The sequence below is a fragment of the Lithobates pipiens genome, unplaced genomic scaffold (assembly GCF_037356315.1).
Source record: "Lithobates pipiens isolate NorthernLeopardFrog02 unplaced genomic scaffold, aLitPip1_a1.2 Scaffold_13, whole genome shotgun sequence".
Classification (NCBI taxonomy): Eukaryota; Metazoa; Chordata; class Amphibia; order Anura; family Ranidae; genus Lithobates; species Lithobates pipiens.
In genome coordinates, this window is record NW_027507718.1 from 510,511,070 (window position 1) to 510,532,335 (window position 21,266).

At 41.5% G+C, this 21,266-nt stretch overlaps 1 protein-coding gene across 1 annotated transcript in view; it reads left to right on the forward strand.

The window, feature by feature from the left end:
- SIGLEC1 (sialic acid binding Ig like lectin 1) overlaps positions 1-21,266 on the forward strand; it is a 118,372-nt gene that overhangs the window by 54,791 nt on the left and 42,315 nt on the right. The window contains exons 10-15 of the mRNA XM_077478050.1: positions 3,979-4,236; positions 9,587-9,886; positions 11,819-12,073; positions 13,944-14,243; positions 16,423-16,674; positions 20,375-20,674. Coding sequence (XP_077334176.1) covers positions 3,979-4,236; positions 9,587-9,886; positions 11,819-12,073; positions 13,944-14,243; positions 16,423-16,674; positions 20,375-20,674 — 1,665 coding nt within the window. The remainder of the gene's footprint in view (positions 1-3,978; positions 4,237-9,586; positions 9,887-11,818; positions 12,074-13,943; positions 14,244-16,422; positions 16,675-20,374; positions 20,675-21,266) is intronic.

A 21,266-nucleotide genomic window follows, 5' to 3' on the forward strand; every position in this document is an offset into this window, starting at 1 on the left:
TGTGCACTGGTCCAAATCATTTGGTGGAATATGGTGTGGGGTTGTTTTTCAGGGGTTGGGTTTGGCCCCTTAGTTCCAGTGAAGGAAACTCTTAAGGCGCCAGCATACCAAGACATTTTAAACAATTTCATGCTCCCAACTTTGTGGGAACAGTTTGGGGATGGTCCCTTCCTGTTCCAACATGACTGTGCACCAGTGCACAAAGCAAGGTCCATAAAGACATGGATGAGCGAGTTTGGGGAGGACTAAGACGGGAATGCCATAAATGTTCATGTGCATGTAAAGGCAGGTGTCCCAATACTTCTGACAATATAGTGTAGAGAGAGAGTGCATATGTATATCTAAATATCTGTAGTAAGTTTGTGTCATGCCCCCGTAAACATGAGCGGAATTTCCGTCGGAAAAATCTTGGATGGTTTTTCCAACGGAATTCCGCTCAAGCTTGGCTTGCATACACTCGCTGAACTTTCGACCGTCAAGAACGTGGTGACATATACTACAACGAGCCGAGAAAATTAAGTTCAATGCTTCCGAGCATGCGTCAAATTGCTTCCGAGCATGCGTCGGAATTGCTGCAGACGATCTGAACGTTTTCCGACCGAAAAATTGAGAACATGCTCTCAATCTTTTGCTGGCGGGAATTCGGCCAGCAAAAGTCCGATGGAGCATACACACCGTCGCATTTTCTGACCAAAGGCTCTCATCGGTCTTTTGCTGGCCGAAATTTGTGTATGTGACGAAATCGTGTGTATGCGGCATTAAAGTCGAAGGCTAGGGGTTACGTTTAGGGGTATATCTATAAAAAAAATTCCCTTAGCTGTTTGTGAAAATCTAATGTTACAAGGTAATTTTCTCTCCAGGACAAATAAGAGTGAATTATGGCCACTAGATGGCGCTGATGGTCATAGAAAATATATATGTATTTAATATTAATGTCAGCTTTATACATTCTTTATACACAATTAACATTTAACATGGAGAGAAAAATTGCCTAATAACATTGAATTTGGTCTCCGTTCACACAGAGCAAATGTACATGCAGTTTAAAGGATGAAAAACTCTACTTTTTTTTTTCTTTTCATATAAATACACCCTTTAGGTTTTAGGATTCAGGTTGAAGTATAAAAATAATAATAATATTAATAATAATAATTGTTATCTTGATATGTATAGGTTAACGAGAAAGCGGAGTTCCTTCCCCACTTCCGGCGGACGCCCCTGTGGCAAAGTCCATCAGAAGTTGGGCCCCCCCTCTTCTCCTCCCCGCGTCCCGCTGGGCCATTCAGGAAGTGCAGCGCTCTTCGCGCATGTGCATTAGGGGCCAATTTGCACTGTATGTGCAAGCTGGACTAATTGTCCACCGTATTTTCTGTAATAGAATAATTCCTATGATCATCAGTTCCATCTAGTGGTCAAAGCGGAGTATAGTTTTCTGAAATGCCTTGAGAAAACATACTGCATTTTGGCCATTAGATGGAGCTGACAATCACAAGAATGAATCTATTACAGAAAATACAGGGGAAAATTCATCCAGTCTGCATGAACCTGCGTGACATTTGTCCAACAAACATTTTATAAATATACCTCTATGGTTTTGATTACGTTTGAAGGTTTGTTGCTTGTTTTCTGCCTAGAAATCATTACTAATGTACATAAATAGGTATATGGATGTACGGATGTATACTAGACGTGCACACGTTAGTGAACGTAACGAATACGAATTTATACAAAGTTACGAATATTACGAAATAAAAAATGCCGTAATCTAAATAAATGGAACAAAACAAATGAATAATAAACAATGATAATGATACAAATATTTTATTATTAATATTGTTATTTATTATTATTAATTCTTTATGTTCCATTCGCTTAGATATGGTATTTGTTATTTCAGACAATTCATAAATTCGTATTCGTTACATTCAATAACAGCCGAATTGAAAGGAAATTCCAATACCTATAATTTAATAGTTAGTAATAGTTAAGTTATTATTAGTTAGTTATTTTTTTAGGTTTTCAGATTTCCGAATTTCTGAATTGACATAGTTATGAATTTTCGAATATACGAATATTTGGAAAAATTTGCTAAACGGATTTTCCTTAATTCAGATGTTTCTGAATTAACACATTTATTGAAATTCGTTAAACAAATTCGGAATTAAATTAATTTCACATGTCTAATGTACAGTGGCTTGCAAAAGTATTTTGTGTTATGTGCCTCACAACCTGGAATTAACATGGATTGTTTGAGGATTTATCATTTATTTACAGAACATGTCCACAACTTTGAAGATTTTTTTTTATTATTATTATTAATGTGAAGCAAACAACAAATAGGACAAAATAACAGAAAAAGTCAATGTGCAAAACTATTCACCCCCCTAAAGTCAATACTTTGTAGAGCCACCTTTTGCGGCTATCACAGCTCCAAGTCACTTTGGATAAGTCTCTATGAATTTGCCACAACTTACCACTGGGATTTCTGCTCCAGCTCCTTCAACTTGGATGGTTTGCGCTTGTGAACAGCAATCTTTAAGTCTGACCACAGATTTTCTATTGGATTGAGGTCTGGGCTTTGACTAGGCCATTCCAACACATTTACATGTTTCCCCTTAAATCACTCAAGTGTTGGTTTAGCAGTGTGTTTGGGGTCATTGTCCTACTGCAAGGTGAACCTCCATCCTAGCCTCAAATCACACACAGAGTGGTACAGGTTTTGCTCAAGAATATCCCTGTATTTAGTACTATCCATCTTTCCCTCAACTCTGACCAGTTTCCCAGTCCCGACTGCTAAAAAACATCCCCACAGCATGATGCTGCCACTGCTATGTTTCACTGATGGTGTTCTTTGGGTAATGTGATGTGTTGGGTTTGCGCCAGACATAGCATTTTATTTGATGGCCAAAAAGTAAAATTCTAGTCTCATCAGACCAGAGCACCTTCCTCCATACATTTTGGGAGTCTGCCACATGCCTTTTTCGCAAACTCAAAACGTGCCATTTTGTTTTTTGCTGAAAGCAATGGCTTTCTTCTGGCCACTCTGCCATAAAGCCCAACTCTATGGCTCTTACGGCTTATTGCCATCCTATGTACAGATACTCCAGTCTCTGCTGTGGAACTCTGCAGCTCCTCCAGGGTTACCTTAGGTCTCTGTGCTGCCTCTTTGATTAATGCCCTCCTTGTCCGGTCTGTGATTTTTGGTGTGCGGCCATCTCTTGGCAGGTTTGCTGTTGTGCCATGTTCTTTTTATTTGGTTATAATAGATGTGATGGTGCTCCTAGGGATCATCAAAGATTTTAATATTTTTTTATAACCTAACCCTAACTTGTACTTCTCAACAGCATTGTCCCTTACTTGTTTGGAGAGTTCCTTGGTCTTCATGGCAGTCTTTGGTTAGTGGTGCCTTGTTTAGGTGCCTTGTTTAGGTGTTGCAGCCTCTGGGGCCTTTCAAAAAGGTGTGTATATGTAGTGACTGATCATGTGACACTTAGATTGCACACAGGTGGACATCATTTCACTAATTATGTGACTTCTGAAGGTAATTGGTTGCATCAGAGCTTTTTATGGGTTTCATAACAAAGGGGATGAATACATACGCACATGCCAATAATCAGTTTTTTATTTCTGAAAAATAGTTTTATGTATATATTTTTCTAGTCTATTGTGTTCTGATCCATCACATATAATTCAGATAAAAAATAAAAACATTGAACTAAAGGCTGTAATGTAACAAAATAGGTAAAAAGCCAAGGGGGGGGGGGTGAATACTTTTGCAAGGCACTGTATACTTGTATAATATGTATAGTGGTTCTCTTTATTTATATATATTTACAATTACATGATCTTTGCAAATTAAATATAAGACGGTAAGACAATAATCTATACTATTACTATTGCATTTAAAATATTTTGGATGTTTCATATGATCTTGAAGGGTGAACAAGACATGACCTGTATTTATGTTTGCTTGAATAGCGGCAAAAATTATGGTGTCCCCATCTGCGGATGTACGAGAAGGAGAAAATGTTACCCTCACCTGCCTCCTGAAAAGCTCATCAGACACGGGAAATGACACCTTCAGCTGGTACAAAAATAATGTTTTGCTTATAGAAGAACAGGAGGATGTTATACACTTTGGGGGAGTCACCAGCTCAGATTCCGGGTCATATTATTGCAAGGCATGGAGTGGTGAGAGCAGCAAGACCTCTGCCCCCATTAAACTTCAGGTGGCATGTAAGTACAAACATCTAATCCGACAAATGATACAAAATTTTTTTTAAAAAAATTATTAAATTATTTAAAAAAAAAATATTTTGGGAAAATGGCAAACTCAAAGATCAGTCCAATAAACGTTTTGTTTTTTGTTTTTTTACAAAAGGCTTCTAAAAAAATTAATATTCACTACTTAAGGACTAGAAGGATTTGCCCCCTTAATGACCAGACCATTTTTTTGTGATACGGCACTGCATCACTTTAACGGACTAGTGCGCAGTCGTGTGACGTTGTACTCAAACAAAATTTATGTCCTTTTTTTCAAAATTTTGAATTTCTGAATTACAAATTTCCGAAATTTCGGATTTCGGAAATTCGAAAATTTTAAAATTCATAAATTCGTAAATTTGAAAATTTCGGAATTTACTAATTTGGCAAAATTTGTTAAAAAAACGAATTCGTAAATAAACGAATTGCTCATGTCTAAAAGAAAGGCACAGATCCGATCATAAGAATAAATTGTTGCAGAGGAAGGCAAAAAAAAAAACTCTATAAAGCTCCTCTAGAGTGGCCTCCAAACATTCTAAACAAAGGACCAGTTTACTGTTTGGTAGACTTTAGGTGGCCAGACTGTGAACAATGACAATATACAATGACTGTGCCCCATTGTGACAGCTTTGGGAAGGTGACAGGTACTCTTTATGGCAATATAGGCGGTCCTTAGACCTCTTCTGATGCTTCTGGTACAAATTTTTGTTCTCCAGATCCTTGGAATGTCTTGTGGAACAGAGACACAGTTTGTCTCTTTATTCTACAAGGTATTTGGGGACATATAAGTCAGTCAAGCAGATAAGGACTCCTAAATAACAGAAAGGCCCCCTTTACACTGGGGCGGGCGCAGCATCGGCGGTAAAAGGGTGCTAAATGTGGAGCCACTTTACTGTCGTTTTAGCGGCACAATTCGGGCTTTCCCACTGGAGACACAGCAGCGGATGTTTCAGGGCGCTTCGTAGGCGCTATTTTTAGCGATGTAGCACCTGCACAGCGCCCCAGTGTGAAAGGGTCAAATTCATGTTTCTTGTAGTCATTGATGTTCTGCTTGTGCAGTGCCTTAAGGAATTGATTAATTACCAGTCCAGGATTGGAGCTTAAAGTGGTTGTAATCCCTTACAAACCACTTTGACCTACAGGTAAGCCTAGATTAAGGCTTACCTGTAGGTCCAAGAAATATCTCCTAAACCTATACGATTTAGGAGATATTTACAAAAAGACAGGCACCGCTGTCTACAGTGCCGTAGACAGAGCCTTTACTTCCTCTTTAAAAGGCTCTTGTTAACCACTTAGTGACCCAAACTGAAATTGATGTCCTTTTTTTCCCACAAATAGAGCTTTCTTTTGGTGGTATTTGATCACCTCTGCAGGTTCTTAATTTTTTGTGCTATAAACTAGGGATGAGCCGAACACCCCCCGGTTCGGCTCGCACCAGAACTTGCGAACGACCCCCGCGTTCGGTACGAACGTTAGAACCCCATTGAAGTCTATGGGACTCGAACGTTCGAATTGGAAAGTGCTAATTTTAACGGCTAATATGCAAGATAGTGTCCTAAAAAGGGTTTGGGGACCTGCCTCCTGCCTCAGGGGACATGGGTCACTGCAAAAAAAAGTTTTAAAAACTGCCGTTTTGGCGGGAGCACTGATTTTAATGACGATTAAAGTGAAAAAAAGAAAGTGAAATATTACTTTAAATATGGTGCCTGGGGGGTGTCTGTAGTATGCCTGTGAAGTGCCACGTGTTTCCCGTGTTTAGAACAGTCCCTGCACAAAATGACATTAAACGGAAATAACACCATTTAAAACTGCTTGCGGTTTTAATGTTATATCTGGTTCCTGCAATATGGTTGAAAATCATTGAGAAACATGGCATGGGTAGCCCTCCCTGCCCATTACCAGCCTATTTGGGTCTTGTACGCATATTAAGGGGAACCCCGTACCCATATTAAAAAAAGGAAATGCGTGTGGCCCCCAGGCCCTATATACTCAGAACAGCAGTATACAGGCGGTGCAAACAAGACAGGGACTGTGTAGGTTTGTTGTGTTAAGTTGAATCTGTTTGTCATTTTCAACCGGTACATTTTTAAAGTGTAGCTCCAGTCAAAAAAACTATCTTTAAGCTTTTTGGAAAACATAGGGAAGGGTTATCACCCCTGTATAATTTGTTTTGTCGTCCATCTTTTTTCATCTCACTTGCTGCTGTCTCCTTGCGTTTGCAAGTAGGAGATGTTTGTAAGTTGGATGTTTGAAAGTAGGGGCCTGCCCTATATTATAGCGGTATGTACTGGGTACAGAGCACGCAGACAGCACGCACTATCTCCTAACACTACTGACTGCAAGCTCTATTATTAACCACTTGTTAGCCCAATGTTTGCATAAAGTGAAAGATGAAGTTATGCTGAGTAAATAGATATCAAACATGTCACTCTTCAAAATTGCACATGCCCGTGGAATGGCGCCAAACGTCGCTACTTAAAAAATCCCCATAGGCGACGCTTTAATTTTTTTTTTTACTGGTTACATGTTTTGAGTTGCAGAGGAGGTCTAGGACTAGAATTATTGCTCTCGCTCTAACATTCTCGGCGATACCTCACATGTGTGGCACATGCGAGCACATGGGGACATGGGCGCTTTAATTTTTATTTTATTTTTTTATTGTTCATTTTACTTTATTTATGTTAGTTTGACATTTTTTTCCCCAAAAATATATTTTTGATCACTTTTATTCCTATTACAAGAAATGTAAACATCCCTTGTAATAGGAATATGGGGTGACAGGTCCTCTTTACAGTGAAATCTGGGGGGTCAATATGACCCCACATCTCACCTCTAGGCTGGGAAGCCTGAAATAAAAAATAAAAAAAAGATTCTGGCTTTGATCGTACTGGCGAGTTGGTAGAAGCACCGGAGGGCGGTGAGGTGTGGGGGGCGTCTATGGCTGGGTATTTCAGGGTATCACCGAGTATGGCTGGGTATCTCTGAGTATGGCTGGGTATGGCAATTTATGGCAGGGTATTACAGAGTATTGGCGGGGTATTGGCGGGGTACTACAGAGTAATAGCAGGGTACTGCAGAGTATTGGGGGGTACTACAGAGTAATGGCAGGGTACTGCAGAGTATTGGGGGTACTGCAGAGTAATGGCGGGTACTGCAGAGTAATGGCGGGTACTGCAGAGTATTGGGGGGTACTGCAGAGTAATGGGGGTTACTGCAGAGTAATGGGGGGTACTGCAGAGTAATGGCAGGGTACTGCAGAGTATTGGGGGTACTGCAGAGTAATGGCGGGTACTGCAGAGTAATGGCGGGTACTGCAGAGTATTGGGGGGTACTGCAGGTTAATGGGGGTTACTGCAGAGTAATGGCGGGTACTGCAGAGTAATGGCGGGTACTGCAGAGTATTGGGGGGTACTGCAGAGTATTGGGGGTACTGCAGAGTAATGGCGGGTACTGCAGAGTATTGGGGGGTACTGCAGAGTAATGGGGGTTACTGCAGAGTAATGGGGGGTACTGCAGAGTAATGGCAGGGTACTGCACTGCAGAGTAATGGCAGGGTACTGCACTGCAGAGTAATGGCGGGGTACTGCAGAGTAATGGCAGGGTACTGCAGAGTATGCACTGGTATTGCAGAGTATTGGCAGGGAATTGAGGGGTTAAATTCGGTGAGCAGCGATGTGGGCACTGCAGATGCAGCCCACATCGCTGCTGACACCGATCTCTTTCCCCTCCGCTGTACCGATCGGTACAGAGAGGGGAGGGAGGAACAGGTTTGTTTCCAAGTGATCACTCCGTCATTTGACGGAGCAATCACGTGGTAAACGGTCGCTATGAGCGGCCGTTTACCGTGATCCGTGATGCGACCCGGCGGTCACGGATGCTCTCGAGTGCGCACACCTCGGGGCACTCGAGAGCAGAATTCTGGGAGGCCGTTAATTAACGGCCTCTCAGAGTTAAACAACCCCCCTGAAGCCGTTAATCGGCAATGGGCAGTTGTTAAGTGGTTAAAGCTAGATCACTAGCTATATAGGTGAGGTGAATATAGTGGTGTATACTGCAGTCAGGGCACAGACAACAACCACTACACAGCAGCAAGATAGGAAATCAGCCAAAAACGATTGGTGTGTACTGTGTTGAAGGTACACAGAACACCCACTGCTTCAGATGCTAAGTAACACACTACACGAAGCCGCCTCAAAGGCGGCCTTATATAGTGTGGGGCGTGCACTACACAGCCTGAGCTATGATTGGCCACAGGCAGGATGCCTGTGGCCAATCATGGCTCTCCTCGCTGCCGGCGCTGCGATTGGCCAAGCATGCGGGGTCACAGTGCATGCTTGGCCAATCATGGGGCAGCAATGCACTGCGCCACCGCAGTGCATTGTGGTCCGCGCGCGCGTCACTCGAATTTTGACGCGAACGGCCCAAACGTTCGGAATTCGCCGAACGCCCGAACAGCCAATGTTCGAGTCGAACTTACGTTCGACTCGAACACGAAGCTCATCCCTACTATAAACATAAAAAGACCGACAATTTTGAAAAAAAAATAATATTTTTCAGTTTTTGCTATAAGAAATATAAAAAATAAAAAATAAAGTCTTCATCAGTTCAGGGCAATATGTATTCTTTTACATATTTTTGGTAAAAAAAAATAAAAAAAAATCACAATAAGTGTATAATGATTGATTTGCACAAAAGTTATAGTGTCTACAAAATAAGGGATAGATTTATGGCATTTTTATTATTTATTTATTTTTTACTAGTAATGGCGGCAATCTGCGATTGTTAGCGGGACTGATTGGTTCACACAAACCAATCAATAAACACTTATTGGGATTTTTTTTTTTATCAAAGAAACGTAGCAAAATACAATTTGGCCAAAATGTATGAAGAAATTTGATTTTTATTTATTTATTTTATTGGATATGTTTTAAAGCAAAAAGCAAAAGAAAATGTTTCTTTCAATATTTTCGTTATTTTTTCATTTATATCACAAAAAATAAAAAAGTGGTGCTCAAATACCACCAAAAGAAAACTCTATTTGTGTAAAAAAAATTATACAAATTTTGTTTGGGTGGTAGAGCGTTGCATGACCGCACAATCACCAGTTAAATATAGTACAGTGCCAAATAGCAAAGAATTAGCTGAAGTGGGTTATCCAAGACGTCAGATCTTGCTATGTCTGAGGATCTCTGCTTTCTATTGTATGTCATTTTTCCTTTAACTTTACTCTTCTCTTCTACATAAACTTTTAGAACCTTCACTATGAACATAGGTTATTGTTTTCCTTCAGATTAATAGCTGTCATTTATTCTATTTATATCAGATGCTCCAAGAAATATGCAGCTCAGATCCTTCCAAGATACTAAAGAGGGGCGTACGGCTTTTATGCGTTGTACCATAGACAGCTACCCTACAGCTGAGGTCCTGCTGTACAAAGGAGACCAACTGGTAGCTTCCAGACTCACTGCAGACTCTTCAAATGGACGGATCACAGTTTCTTCAGCTCGGAATGAGTTGACTCTAAATATTAATAATCTTAAGATGAAGGATGAAGGAAAATACACCTGCACCACCAGAAACCCCATTGGATCTTTATCAGAGACTTTACATTTCATTGTTCAGAGTAAGTTTATCTCAAGCTCCTGCATTACATTTTTGTATTATTGCCTTCTCTGATCTGCCATTATATAAAAAAAATCATTCTATCCTAAATTAGATAGATGGAACCTGATGGAGGTGAGTCAGTCCCTGATATCTTATAGGTCTGGGAGACTCCACCAGTGAGATCTTCCTGCCATAGTTCCAGACTCTGCTCCTGTCCACCTGGAAGTCTTGGATGTTCCAGCCTACCGTTGGGTGCTCCAGAAAGTTTCTATAATATAAGCAATAAAATCTAGCATGGATGATGGGAACCCATTGTGGGCATTGCCAGTTTGCCTATCCGGGAACTATCTATCTATCTGGGTTCAAATATCTTACAACGGGGTCTCTGAGAGATATTAAGGAACTGACAGTGGTTTAAATCTCCAGCATCTGCCAAAAAACTGAATTATTAAGAACCCTTAACTGGATAATAGCTCATGACTGGGAGTAAACTATTCATTTATTTCCCTTTACACTTAAAGCTTAAGGCCCCTTACACACAGGGTGGGCTCAGTTGGAGTCCGCCTGCTCAGCGGGGAATCTGTCCCCTGATCCCTACTGAGCAGGCCAATGGCTGGTCCGTGTCCACTCCACTCCACTGATGTAGAATGGACACAGACACAGACCGCTGTCCTCTATGGAGGGTCGAATGTAAAGGGACCACCTGTCTGTTTACACTCGACTGCCATTCAATCCGCCAGATGGATGTGAATGGATCTCCATCCATACGTTTATAGCAGACAGGATCAGATCGGACATCGGTGGATGTCGATGTCCGCTGACACCTGCCGCTCCATGGAGGAAACCGGAGGGTCAGTTTTTCAGGTGGACGCGATTTATCCACCCATGTGAAAAGGCCCTAACTATGGGCAATTGCCACAGAATCCATAAAAAAAAACAACATAAAAAAAAAACTCTACTCTTCTTCATCCAAGTCCCCTACACTAATTCCTTTGCACCACTAGATGTCTTTGATCCACTAGAAGTCTTCCAGTGAGTGCAGGTCATTATGGGTCTGTGTCTTGGTGGGGTGTCATGTCAGCACCCTGCATTTATAGTACAATGCCACTGAGGACCTCCCAACTCCTAAGAAGGGGTGATGAGGAAGATGGCCCACCACATCACATGGCTAACATGGGATAACATGAGAAAGGTGAGCATGTAAAAAAAAAAGGCATTAAATACATGGTGGGGGTCTACAAGATTGTGGGGTGTAACTGGAAGCATTGGGGAGCACCTAAAGGGGAAGAATTGAGTTGACCTTTAGCATTTAGGTTAAATCAAATAACCCTAACTGTAAATTTGTTTCTAACTTAGTTAAACCCAAATACTAGCATGGAAGCTGCTTAGTCGAAATCTGGCGATTGAATTACCTATGTACTGACCAATGGTACAGTTTCAATGATACTGAAAAAAGTGCAGATAAAAGCACAAAAAAAGTATTTTAATTATTGGTACCATAAGTAGTTTTGTATTCAATTGGAGTGTACCTTGGATCTTGCCCAGTTGACCACTGCAAGAGAGTCAATTCCTCTGCACAGCCCCCTCACCTCCTTGTACATCATAGCCCTCTCCATTTCTGTGAGTGTCTAAATACCCCTGTGCTGGCCCAACTCCTGTACCCCTCCCATCATCACCCCAAAATAAACATTTATGTAGCTGCCTGGGGAGGAGCAAAGAGGAATTCTACAGAGTCTCTTGAGAGACAGCTCTGAGTCTACAGGGGTTGCTGACATCATACCCAAGATGTTCATCCAAGTCCCAGCAGTCTCAGGGATTTTGGATGTCTTTACAAGAGACAATGTAAAGGTAAATTACATACATAAAATACATTAAAATGCAAGAATATTCTTATGGGAAGATTGTTGTTGGTCTTACGACAAAAAAACACAATATTTTGTTTCCACTATAGCCTCGAGAGTCCTGGTGAACCCATCCCAAGAAGTTGCAGAAGGAGTTGAGGTGATGCTGACATGTGACATCATGAAGTCCCAGTTGGGGGAGATGGAATACATTTGGTATAAAAACAGCAGGTGGCTGGGGAAGACCCATGACAACTACCTGCAGTTTGAAAGTATTAAAAGCAGTGACTCTGGATATTATCATTGCGTGGCCCGTGGTAGTCAAGACAGCAGTACTTCCCCTTCCGTGTCGCTGCATGTGTTATGTAAGTTTAGTTTACCTCTTTATTTGCCTTTTCCTTTGCACTGAAAATGTGGATTCATGTTTTTGAAGGTTTTCATTTATCTAGGTCATGGTTTAGATAGTAGTTAGTCACATACCTTCTCCAAGCCACTTCTTCGGTTCCATCGAAGATACCAGGAAGATACCACAACCTTTTCAGTATAATTATAATTTTAACACTTTATTCCAATAACCATGGAAAAGCAGATGTTTTTGTCCAAGAACATGATGGGAGGTGTGAAAATTGCATTACTGGAAAAACCAACCATCATCGAACAAGAGTGAGGGCCTTCACCATCACCATTCTTCTACATATGATACTGTTTTGACAATTCCCACCTTTAGCCATCAAAATCAGAGAATCAACACCTATGCAGACTTTCAGAAACCTGGAGTAGGATAATGTAACTTGAACAGGGTGGCTCCATAACTTTCACACCTCCCTTCTGTTCTTGGACAATCAACATCTACACATTCCATGGTGACTGGATTGATGGGTCTGCTACCTGTGTAGATATAAATGTTGGGGTATCTTCCTGGCACTCATTAGAACTAAACAGGTGGCTTGGAGAGGCTACAAAATGTCTTCAACATTACAGAACATGCCCTAGTTGAATGTGACTAACTACTACTTGTTTACCACCAATTTCAGCATGCCAAATCAGTTTAATGCTGAAGTTTTGAGAAAAAAAAAATCCCTACAACTTTAGTCACATGATTTGCCTGTAATGAAGGATGTCCCATGTTATGCAGGCAGCTGGATCTTGGAGATCCTTCACTGCAGGTATGCCCAGTCCTCTTCCTGTCTCTGAATTTCCAGCAATGGAATGGGAATTTTGTAAAACTGAAGCAGACATACATAGTATACATGCATAGCTACAGCTTGTTCAGTTATTGCTGCACACCAGGCTGAATCGCACTTTAATGTAGGGCAGAACAGCTCATCACGTTGTCCAACATTGCAGTGAACAAAGTGTACATTTTGTACACTTCAAATTAAACTTTTACAATGAAAAAAAAAAAATAGGAGCTGTGTGATGAGTTGGATCATGCACCACACTGCTCCTATTCGGCTCTGCATTGCACTGTGAATTGGCACTCATTGGGTTTCTGAAGGACCTTTTTTCAAAGTCTATCAATTTTTACAATGGTTGCGATGTTGCCCAGCTGGTGACCACATTCACAGTTAGAATTACAATAATTCAGATAAGAATCAGGGAATAAAAATGTCTTTTCACTATGGGTAAAAACGTTTGTCAATTTGTCCCTGTTGTAGCATCCTCCTAGATGGGTTGGGTAAGTTTAGTTATTGTTGTCTCCTCTGTAACCATTGGAGCAGCTGTTGATTTCTTTGGGATGTTCTGGATCTCACAGGCTGCAGTTTGATTGCTTCCCTCTGCTTTCTAGAGGTTTCTACCACACAGGTATGCTGCAGCCAGCCCCCAGGGAGGTGTGCTCAGTAGGTGGCTGGAGAGGGACATAAATAGTCTGAGGCCTGGGGCAGCCCTGGTCCTATACTGTTGGAGAACTCCCCAGCCTCAGGAACTCTGCCCCCCTGAAGCAGAGCTGCTGTAATTTATTGATGTTCAGTGAGGCCTGAGCTGTGGCAGGGCAAAAGGTCTATTCCTAATCATATTTGGAGCTTACTAAGCAGTCTAAGCAATCGCTAGGAACCTTTGCAGGAACTCTAGGGTTCCCCAGAACCCTGGTTGAGAATGGCTGATATAAACTGATAGTAAAAAAAAATATTTTGTTTAGTCCCTAGTTCCATCCCCTTTTTAAAAAAAAATATTTTACATACAACCAGCTCAATTTTCTCAGTACTGATCATGTATTTGATTTATGGTTCACAGATGGCCCTCGAAGGTTGGTCATGTCATCATTTTGGGAAGCATCTGGCGCACAGGTTGGCATTATTCAGTGTTCAGTAGATAGTGATCCACCCTCCACATTGGCCTTGTACTATAGACATATGTTGGTTGGTTCTTCCAATTCCTCTGAATCCTCCAGTCCCAGGATTAAAATATCATCTGCACAGAACTTGTTAAAGATGGAGATCCATCCGGTCATGCTGGAGGACGAGGGGCTGTATAATTGCACTGCAGCTAATTCTATTGCTGAATCAAGAACATCTGCTAACTTCACAGCACAAAGTAAGTAATTGACTTACATGGGGGTAGTATTAAGGAGTGTGTGGGGGATAAGTGAGGTTGGTGAATGTTTAACCTTGTTGTCAACCCATAGTCAAGTGTACTGAGTGTCCCTTTATGTTAACCCATCACAGATTGGTATACTCCTAAGGTTATTGACCAGATGGTTAAAGCAAAATTCAAGCCAAAAAAATAACAAGATATTAATCATTAGCCTAATAAAAGATTAAAAAAAACCTGCATTTTATTACAATATTCGCTGTCACTCTTTGAATGACAATTGCAGCCCTGTACCCAAATGAAATTTTTATCATCATTTAAAACTTCCTTTTGGTGGTACTTAACTACTGCTGCGTTTTTTATTTTTTGCTAAAAAAAAAATAAAAAGACCAAAAATGTTGGAAAAAAAAACAGTTTTATATTTTGTTAAAATATTTTGTAATTTTTCTCCTTCATTGAAGTGCGCTGATAAGGCTGCACTGATGGGCACTGATAAGGAAGCACTGATGGGCACTGATAAGGAAGCACTGATGGGCACTGATAGGTGGTACTAATGGGCTGCACTGAAGGACATTGATAGGTGGCACTGAAGGGCATTCATAGGTGGCACTGGTAGGTGACACTGATAAGCAGCACTGATAGGTAGCACTGAAGATGAGGCACTGATGGGCACTGATTGGCACCACTGATGGGCATTGTTAGGTGGTACTGGTGGGCACTGACTGGCCGCACTGATATGCACCAGTGGGCACTGGTAGGCAGCATTGGTGGGCACAGATGATGCAGTGGTGTCTCACCATCTTCGGGACCGATGTCCCTTTGACAGAAGTCGGTGTTTGGCTTTTTTTTTCTCCTCATGCTGTTAGCATGAGGAGGAAAAAAATGTGATTATCAATCTTCTGTTTACATCACATGATCAGCTGTCATTGGCTGACAGCTGATCACGTAGTAAGGGGCGGGAATCGGACCCTTACTCCAATCTGTGATCAGCCGAGTCTCATTGACTCAGGGTGTTGGTAATCTTCATATAGTCTAGGCCATATTTATGTAGAGCAACAATTCTTTTTTTCAGATCCTCAGAGACTTCTTTGCCATGAGATGCCATGTTGAACTTCTAGTGACCAGTATGGAAGAGTGAGAGCGATAACACCAAATTTAACACACCTGCTCCCCATTCACACCTAAGACCTTATAACACTAACGAGTGACATGACACCAAGGAGGGAAAATGGCTAATTGGGCCCAATTTGGACATTTTCACTTAGGGGTGTACTCACTTTTGTTTCCAGCGGTTTAGACATTAATGGCTGTGTGTTGAGTTATTTTGAGGGGACAGGAAATTTACACTGTTATACAAGCTGTACACTCACTACTTTACATTGTAGCAAAGTGTCATTTCTTCTAAACAGATCTATGGTGTTTCACCTTTGAGACAGAGAAAAGATATTGTAGACACAGCCCTCAATCTTTATCTCTGCAGCCCCAACTGCAAAGAGGGAATGGACAGGAATATCGATCACTGACTCTGTCTTTTTAGAAAATGAAGGTGGGGGGAGGGGGGAGCTGGGAGAGCAAACTGGGAAGCAGGAGAGCACACAGGGGCCTGGGGACAGCAGGACCTGAACACAAGGGGCAGCAGAGGCGGCATATAGAAGAACCAATCCCCTAAATTTTCCTCCTGCAGCCACTAAATGCCTGCAGGAGAGAGAGGAGGATAAGCAGACTTTTGTGGTTATTGGTTATTCTATATGCCGCCTCCCCTATTGATCCTCCTATCCAGCTGTACAGGGGGCTGCACAGACCCCCTGGAGCATGGGATCAGTTCGCAATTGCGACCCCTGATCTCCAAGCAACTTCCTCAGTTCTAGTTGAGAGTCAGGAAGATATCCCAACATGTATATCCACACAGGTAATACCAACACCTTAATTCAAACACCATAGAATATGTAGATTTTAATTGTCCAAGAACGGGATGGGAGGTGTGACGTGGGGCATCATACCAAACATACCAACAAAAATAGATATTAGGTTTACATATGCTTTAGGCTGTAGGATGGTTGTATACCAACCAATAGTTCAAAACTAACTACAGCTGGGAAGGCCCTCAAGTATTGAAAATCAAGGTCATTTCATAACATTAAATATCACTATGATCATCTCATGCTTTCTTCTTCACTTTTAGCCACCAGAATCCTGGTCATCCCAACCTCAGTTGTACAGGAAGGAGAGACGGTAAATATGACTTGCATGGTGACCAGTGAAACCCCAGATGGAGTCAGCTACACGTGGTATAAAAATGGCAATAAATTAATAAACACCATGAAAACATTGTCATTTATCAGCGTTACCAGCAAAGACAGAGGATCATACTACTGCATTGTTGAGAGTCACCAAGGGAGCAAATTTTCACCATCTGTCACCTTGAATATCCTGTGTAAGTACAACCTTTTATGTCCTTTCTGAAACATCTAACCTTCTGTGTAGATTTAGCCTTTCTCAACCAGGTCTCCATGGAACCTTTAGGGCCGGTTCACACAGCGAGGCGAGGCGAGGCGACACGGCTCGCCTCGCCTCGCTCCCGCAAGTCGCCCCCATTCTGTACAATGGAACCGTTCTGAGAGGAGCGACTCGAGTCGCTCCGACTCAGAAAAAAGGTTCCTGTACTACTTCGGGGCGACTTCGGGGGCGACTTGCATTGACTTCTATACAGAAGTCCTCTGCAAGTCGCCGCTGAGCTCCCCGCAGGTCGCGGTGAGGTAAGTCGGAGACGCCTCGCCGCGCCTCGCTGTGTGAACCGGCCCTTAGGGTTCCTCCAAATGTTGCTAGGGGTAGACTTGTGCACAACGGAAAATTTCGTTTAGTTTTAGGTTCATTGTCATTCGTAAAATACATCATTTCGTTCTGTTATATTCGTTATGTTACGTTAATACGTTTTCGGAGAAATTGTTATTATTCGTAGAGTGTCGAATTCATTCATTCGTATTCGTTGAAATTCGCTATTTATGTATGTATAGACATTCATGATAATGCTTCGTAGTTTTGAAAGTCGTTTGTTTATTGAATCTTTTAACACACACAATGACAACGTCTCTTCTCCTCGGCTCAAATACAATACAACACCCTTCTCACTCAGTTCTCAAGAATGCACTTTGCCAGTAATCCATCCTCCGGCACAAAATTAATTAGCTGATTGGACTATACGATTTACTTTGAACTGACCTTTTGTTTCATTAGATCTTTAAAGAATTACCGAATCATGTCGAATTAATTCGAATTCATTCGTTATATTTCTTTCGTATTCGTTGTTATTCGTTATTTTTTTATTCGGACATTCGGATGCAAAATTTGGCCAAATTTCGATTCGTTACGAAACGGATTGCACAAGCCTAGCTAGGGGTTCTGACCACCGACGCCTTAAACACTAAAGTTAGAGGACACAACACTTTTGATGGATGTATGTGTTTTTTTTTTTTCTTTTGTTATTTTTATTTAGTTTAAGATTATTTCTAAAAAAATCATTTTGTTGTGTGCAGCGGGTAGGTTTTTAAAAACACCTCTCTGTTATGTATCCCTTTAAGTCATGTGCCACTGGATCATCCAAAGCAACTTAACCACGTCAGCCCCGGAAGATTTTACCCCCTTCCTGACCAGAGCATTTTTTGAGATTCAACACTGCGTAGTTTTAGCTGACAATTGCGCGGTCGTGCCACATTGTAACCAAACAAAAATTGACATTCTTTTTTTCCTTCAAATAGATCTTTCTTTTGGTGGTATTTGATCACCTCTGCAGTTTTTATTTTTTGCGCTATAAACAAAAAAAGAGCGAACATTTTGAAAATGAAGCAATATTTTTTACTTTTTGCTATAATAAAAAATCCCCAAAATATCTATAAAAAAATAAAATAATACAAATGTCTTTCTCCGTTTAGGCAGATATGTATTCTTCTACATATTTCTGGTAAAAAAAAAAAATTCAATAAGCATATATTGATTGGTTTATGCAAAAGTTATAGCGTCTACAAAATAGGGGATCGATTTTATGGCATTTTTTGAATAATGTTTTTTTTTTATTAGTAATGGCAGAAATCTTCAATTTTTATCATGACTTTGACATTATGGTGGACACATCAGACGCTTTTGACACTATTTTTGGACCATTGTCATTTATACATTGATCAGTGCTATAAAAATGCAGTGATTACTGTGTAAATAACACTGGCAGGAAAGGGGTTAAAAAATAGGGGGCAATCAAGGTTGAGTGTGTCCTAGGGAGGTGTTCCAACTGTATGGGGGATGGGCTACAACTGATATGACAGCGATCGCTGCTCCCGATGACAGGGAGCAGTAATCTCTATCATGTCACTAGGCAGAACAGGGAAATGCCTTGTTTACAAAGAAATCTCCCTATTCTGCCTCTCCTCACCGCAATTTGCGGGCCGACGGTGAACATCGAGTTCCCAGGACCCGCGGGCATGCTCCCGTGGCGCGCCATGCGCCCATTAGGCAGCACAGTCAACGGGACATACAGGCACGCCCATCGTGTCAACATACATCTGTGTGCAGCGGTCGGTTTCCAGGGTTTTTTGTTTTCTCAAAGCTTAAATTAAACAAACTGGAGTTAAAAGCTGATTGGCTGCCATGCACAGCTGCCCCAGATTTTGCACTCTTCAGTTTTAGTAAATCAACCCCAATACAACCCCAAACTCCAATTTCAGTCAACATTTTAAAAATGTAAAACTGTAAATTCTGCTAATATACAGCCACCACACTATTGTTTTTGTTCACCTAAATACCAGACCCAATCCTAACACCTCCTAAATTTGTTTTTTTGGCTGCTTTTTTTTTTTTTTTATTCCAATTTTGTATATTGAAATATTGTGCCACAACTGTGAGCCAAGTATTTGTTAACCTTGCTGTGGATAAAAAGCACTCTGTCCATGGCATGTGTGTCAGCCAGCTGGCCTCGGTAGACTTTAGGTGGGGAGTCAGTGGTTGCTAAAAATGTGGATCCTGCCCTAGGCCTAACTAAACTCATGCACCTCCAAATTTAAATATGACCCACCCCTTCCTGTCATGGCCACTCTCCTTGCTGTTTAAGACCCGCCCTGAAATTTTCGAGTGGTTCTGAGGGCCTGGGGAGGGGAAATGGATTCCCTTCATTTGCATATATTTCCCCTCACTTCCTGTTTGGCTATGGGGCAAGAAGTGAAGGGAAATCTCTGCAATGGGACAGTGATGGTAAAAAATAAACTAACAGGGGTTGCAACCCTCCCTTACGCTATCCAAAATGAAAAACAAAAAATTGTTGCCTATAGTTTTACTTTAAGCACAAATATCTGATAATTTTATGGAGAGGACTAAGTAGATATAATCAATGGTGCAGCAGAAAACATAAAGCACAGTGAGGAAGGTTTGTTGTCCATGATGATAGGACAGTCAAAATTAGAAGCGGCGGCCACCCCCCCCCCCCAGTTGCAAAATGCCAGCCACCCACATACCAGAAGCAGTGCGGGTGCTTTATGGGGGCGCTAGACTACTTTGCCTCTCAGCCCAGTCCGCCCCATAAGATTGGTGCTACACTAACAGTGTAGCACAAGCCGGAAGGGACTCTTTCCTGCTGCCCCCCCATGCAAAGTGCTGACCTAGGCCTGGGCCTTGTCGGCCTAGGCCAGGATACAGCATTGCTCACGTGGGCAGACCAACCCATACACCCTTCTGAATGGCTGTCTTAAAGCACATGGAATGCACAGATGTTCTGAACATACAGCCTGTTCAAATTAATCAGACCATCAAGCAGATCCCGAAGTATACATCCATGCGGGTACAATGCACGGATTTGGATGCAGTCTATCTGTACATTCTGGGATGCGCTTGAACATCCATGTAGGTCCTTGCAGCCAGCCACCTGTCATTGATTTGAGCAAGCTACCTGCACTGGTCTGCAAGGGACACTTTAGCATTCCCAGATGTATGTATCAGTACATCCACGTGAATGAGACCTTTGACTTTACATCTCTAAGGGTACCAAGTGACATTTTCATTTGTATATCATTTACAGTTATATACGAGATATAGAAATATGTGTAATCTTAAACTGTGAAGACTTATTTGAATGTCATTATATCACCACTTAGATGCACCAAGAAACCTGGAAGTCAAATCTTTTTTGGACACTGAAATTGGAAATGTGGCTATTATAGTAGGAGCAGTGGACAGTAACCCACCAGCAGAAATGTCTTTATATAAGAATGGGACAATTCTGGCTTCTTCCATTGATGGCAGGCCTTCCGATAAGAGGTTACAAGCCTACATCTTGCCAAACACACTGAGGTTGGAGATCCATAACATCAAGACAAGTGACCAAGGGACCTACGTCTTTATGGCCAAAAACAGCCATGGAACGGCACAGGCCTCTGTGGCCTTAACTGTAGAAGGTACTGACAAACACAATGAATATATATCAGTGAATTAGGTAGATAACTAGATACATAATTTTGGAAGTTTATATCTATAACTCTTACAACATATCCCCCATCCTCAACCCTCCTTATTACTATTAACATATCAACCTTACTTCTCAATCCTGGACTGTGCCTGGGGCTGTACAGTGTTTTCCAAGCTATGTGATGCCACAATAGAAATGGCAAGCTTTAACATTACCTAGAGCAGGGGTCTCCAAACTTTCTAAACAAAGGGACAGTTTACTGTTCTTCAGGCTTTAGGGGGGCCGGACTGTGGATATTGAGAGTAGGAAAGGTCCCGATGTCAGTGTGTAAAAAACCCAACTTTGGTGTCAATGGAAAGAATTGAAAAGAATTGTTGATGTAATTGGAGGAAATTGTGCCCCATTGTTGGTGTTGTTAAGAGGAAGTGTGCCCTTTTATTGTTGTCAATGTGGGGAATTATGTCCCATTGTTGGTATCAGTAGATGACATAGTGCCCCTAAGGGCCGAATAAAAGCAAGAAAAGGGCTGCATCTGACCACACTTTGGAGACCGCTGACCTAGAGGTATCAGAGCTTGCTTC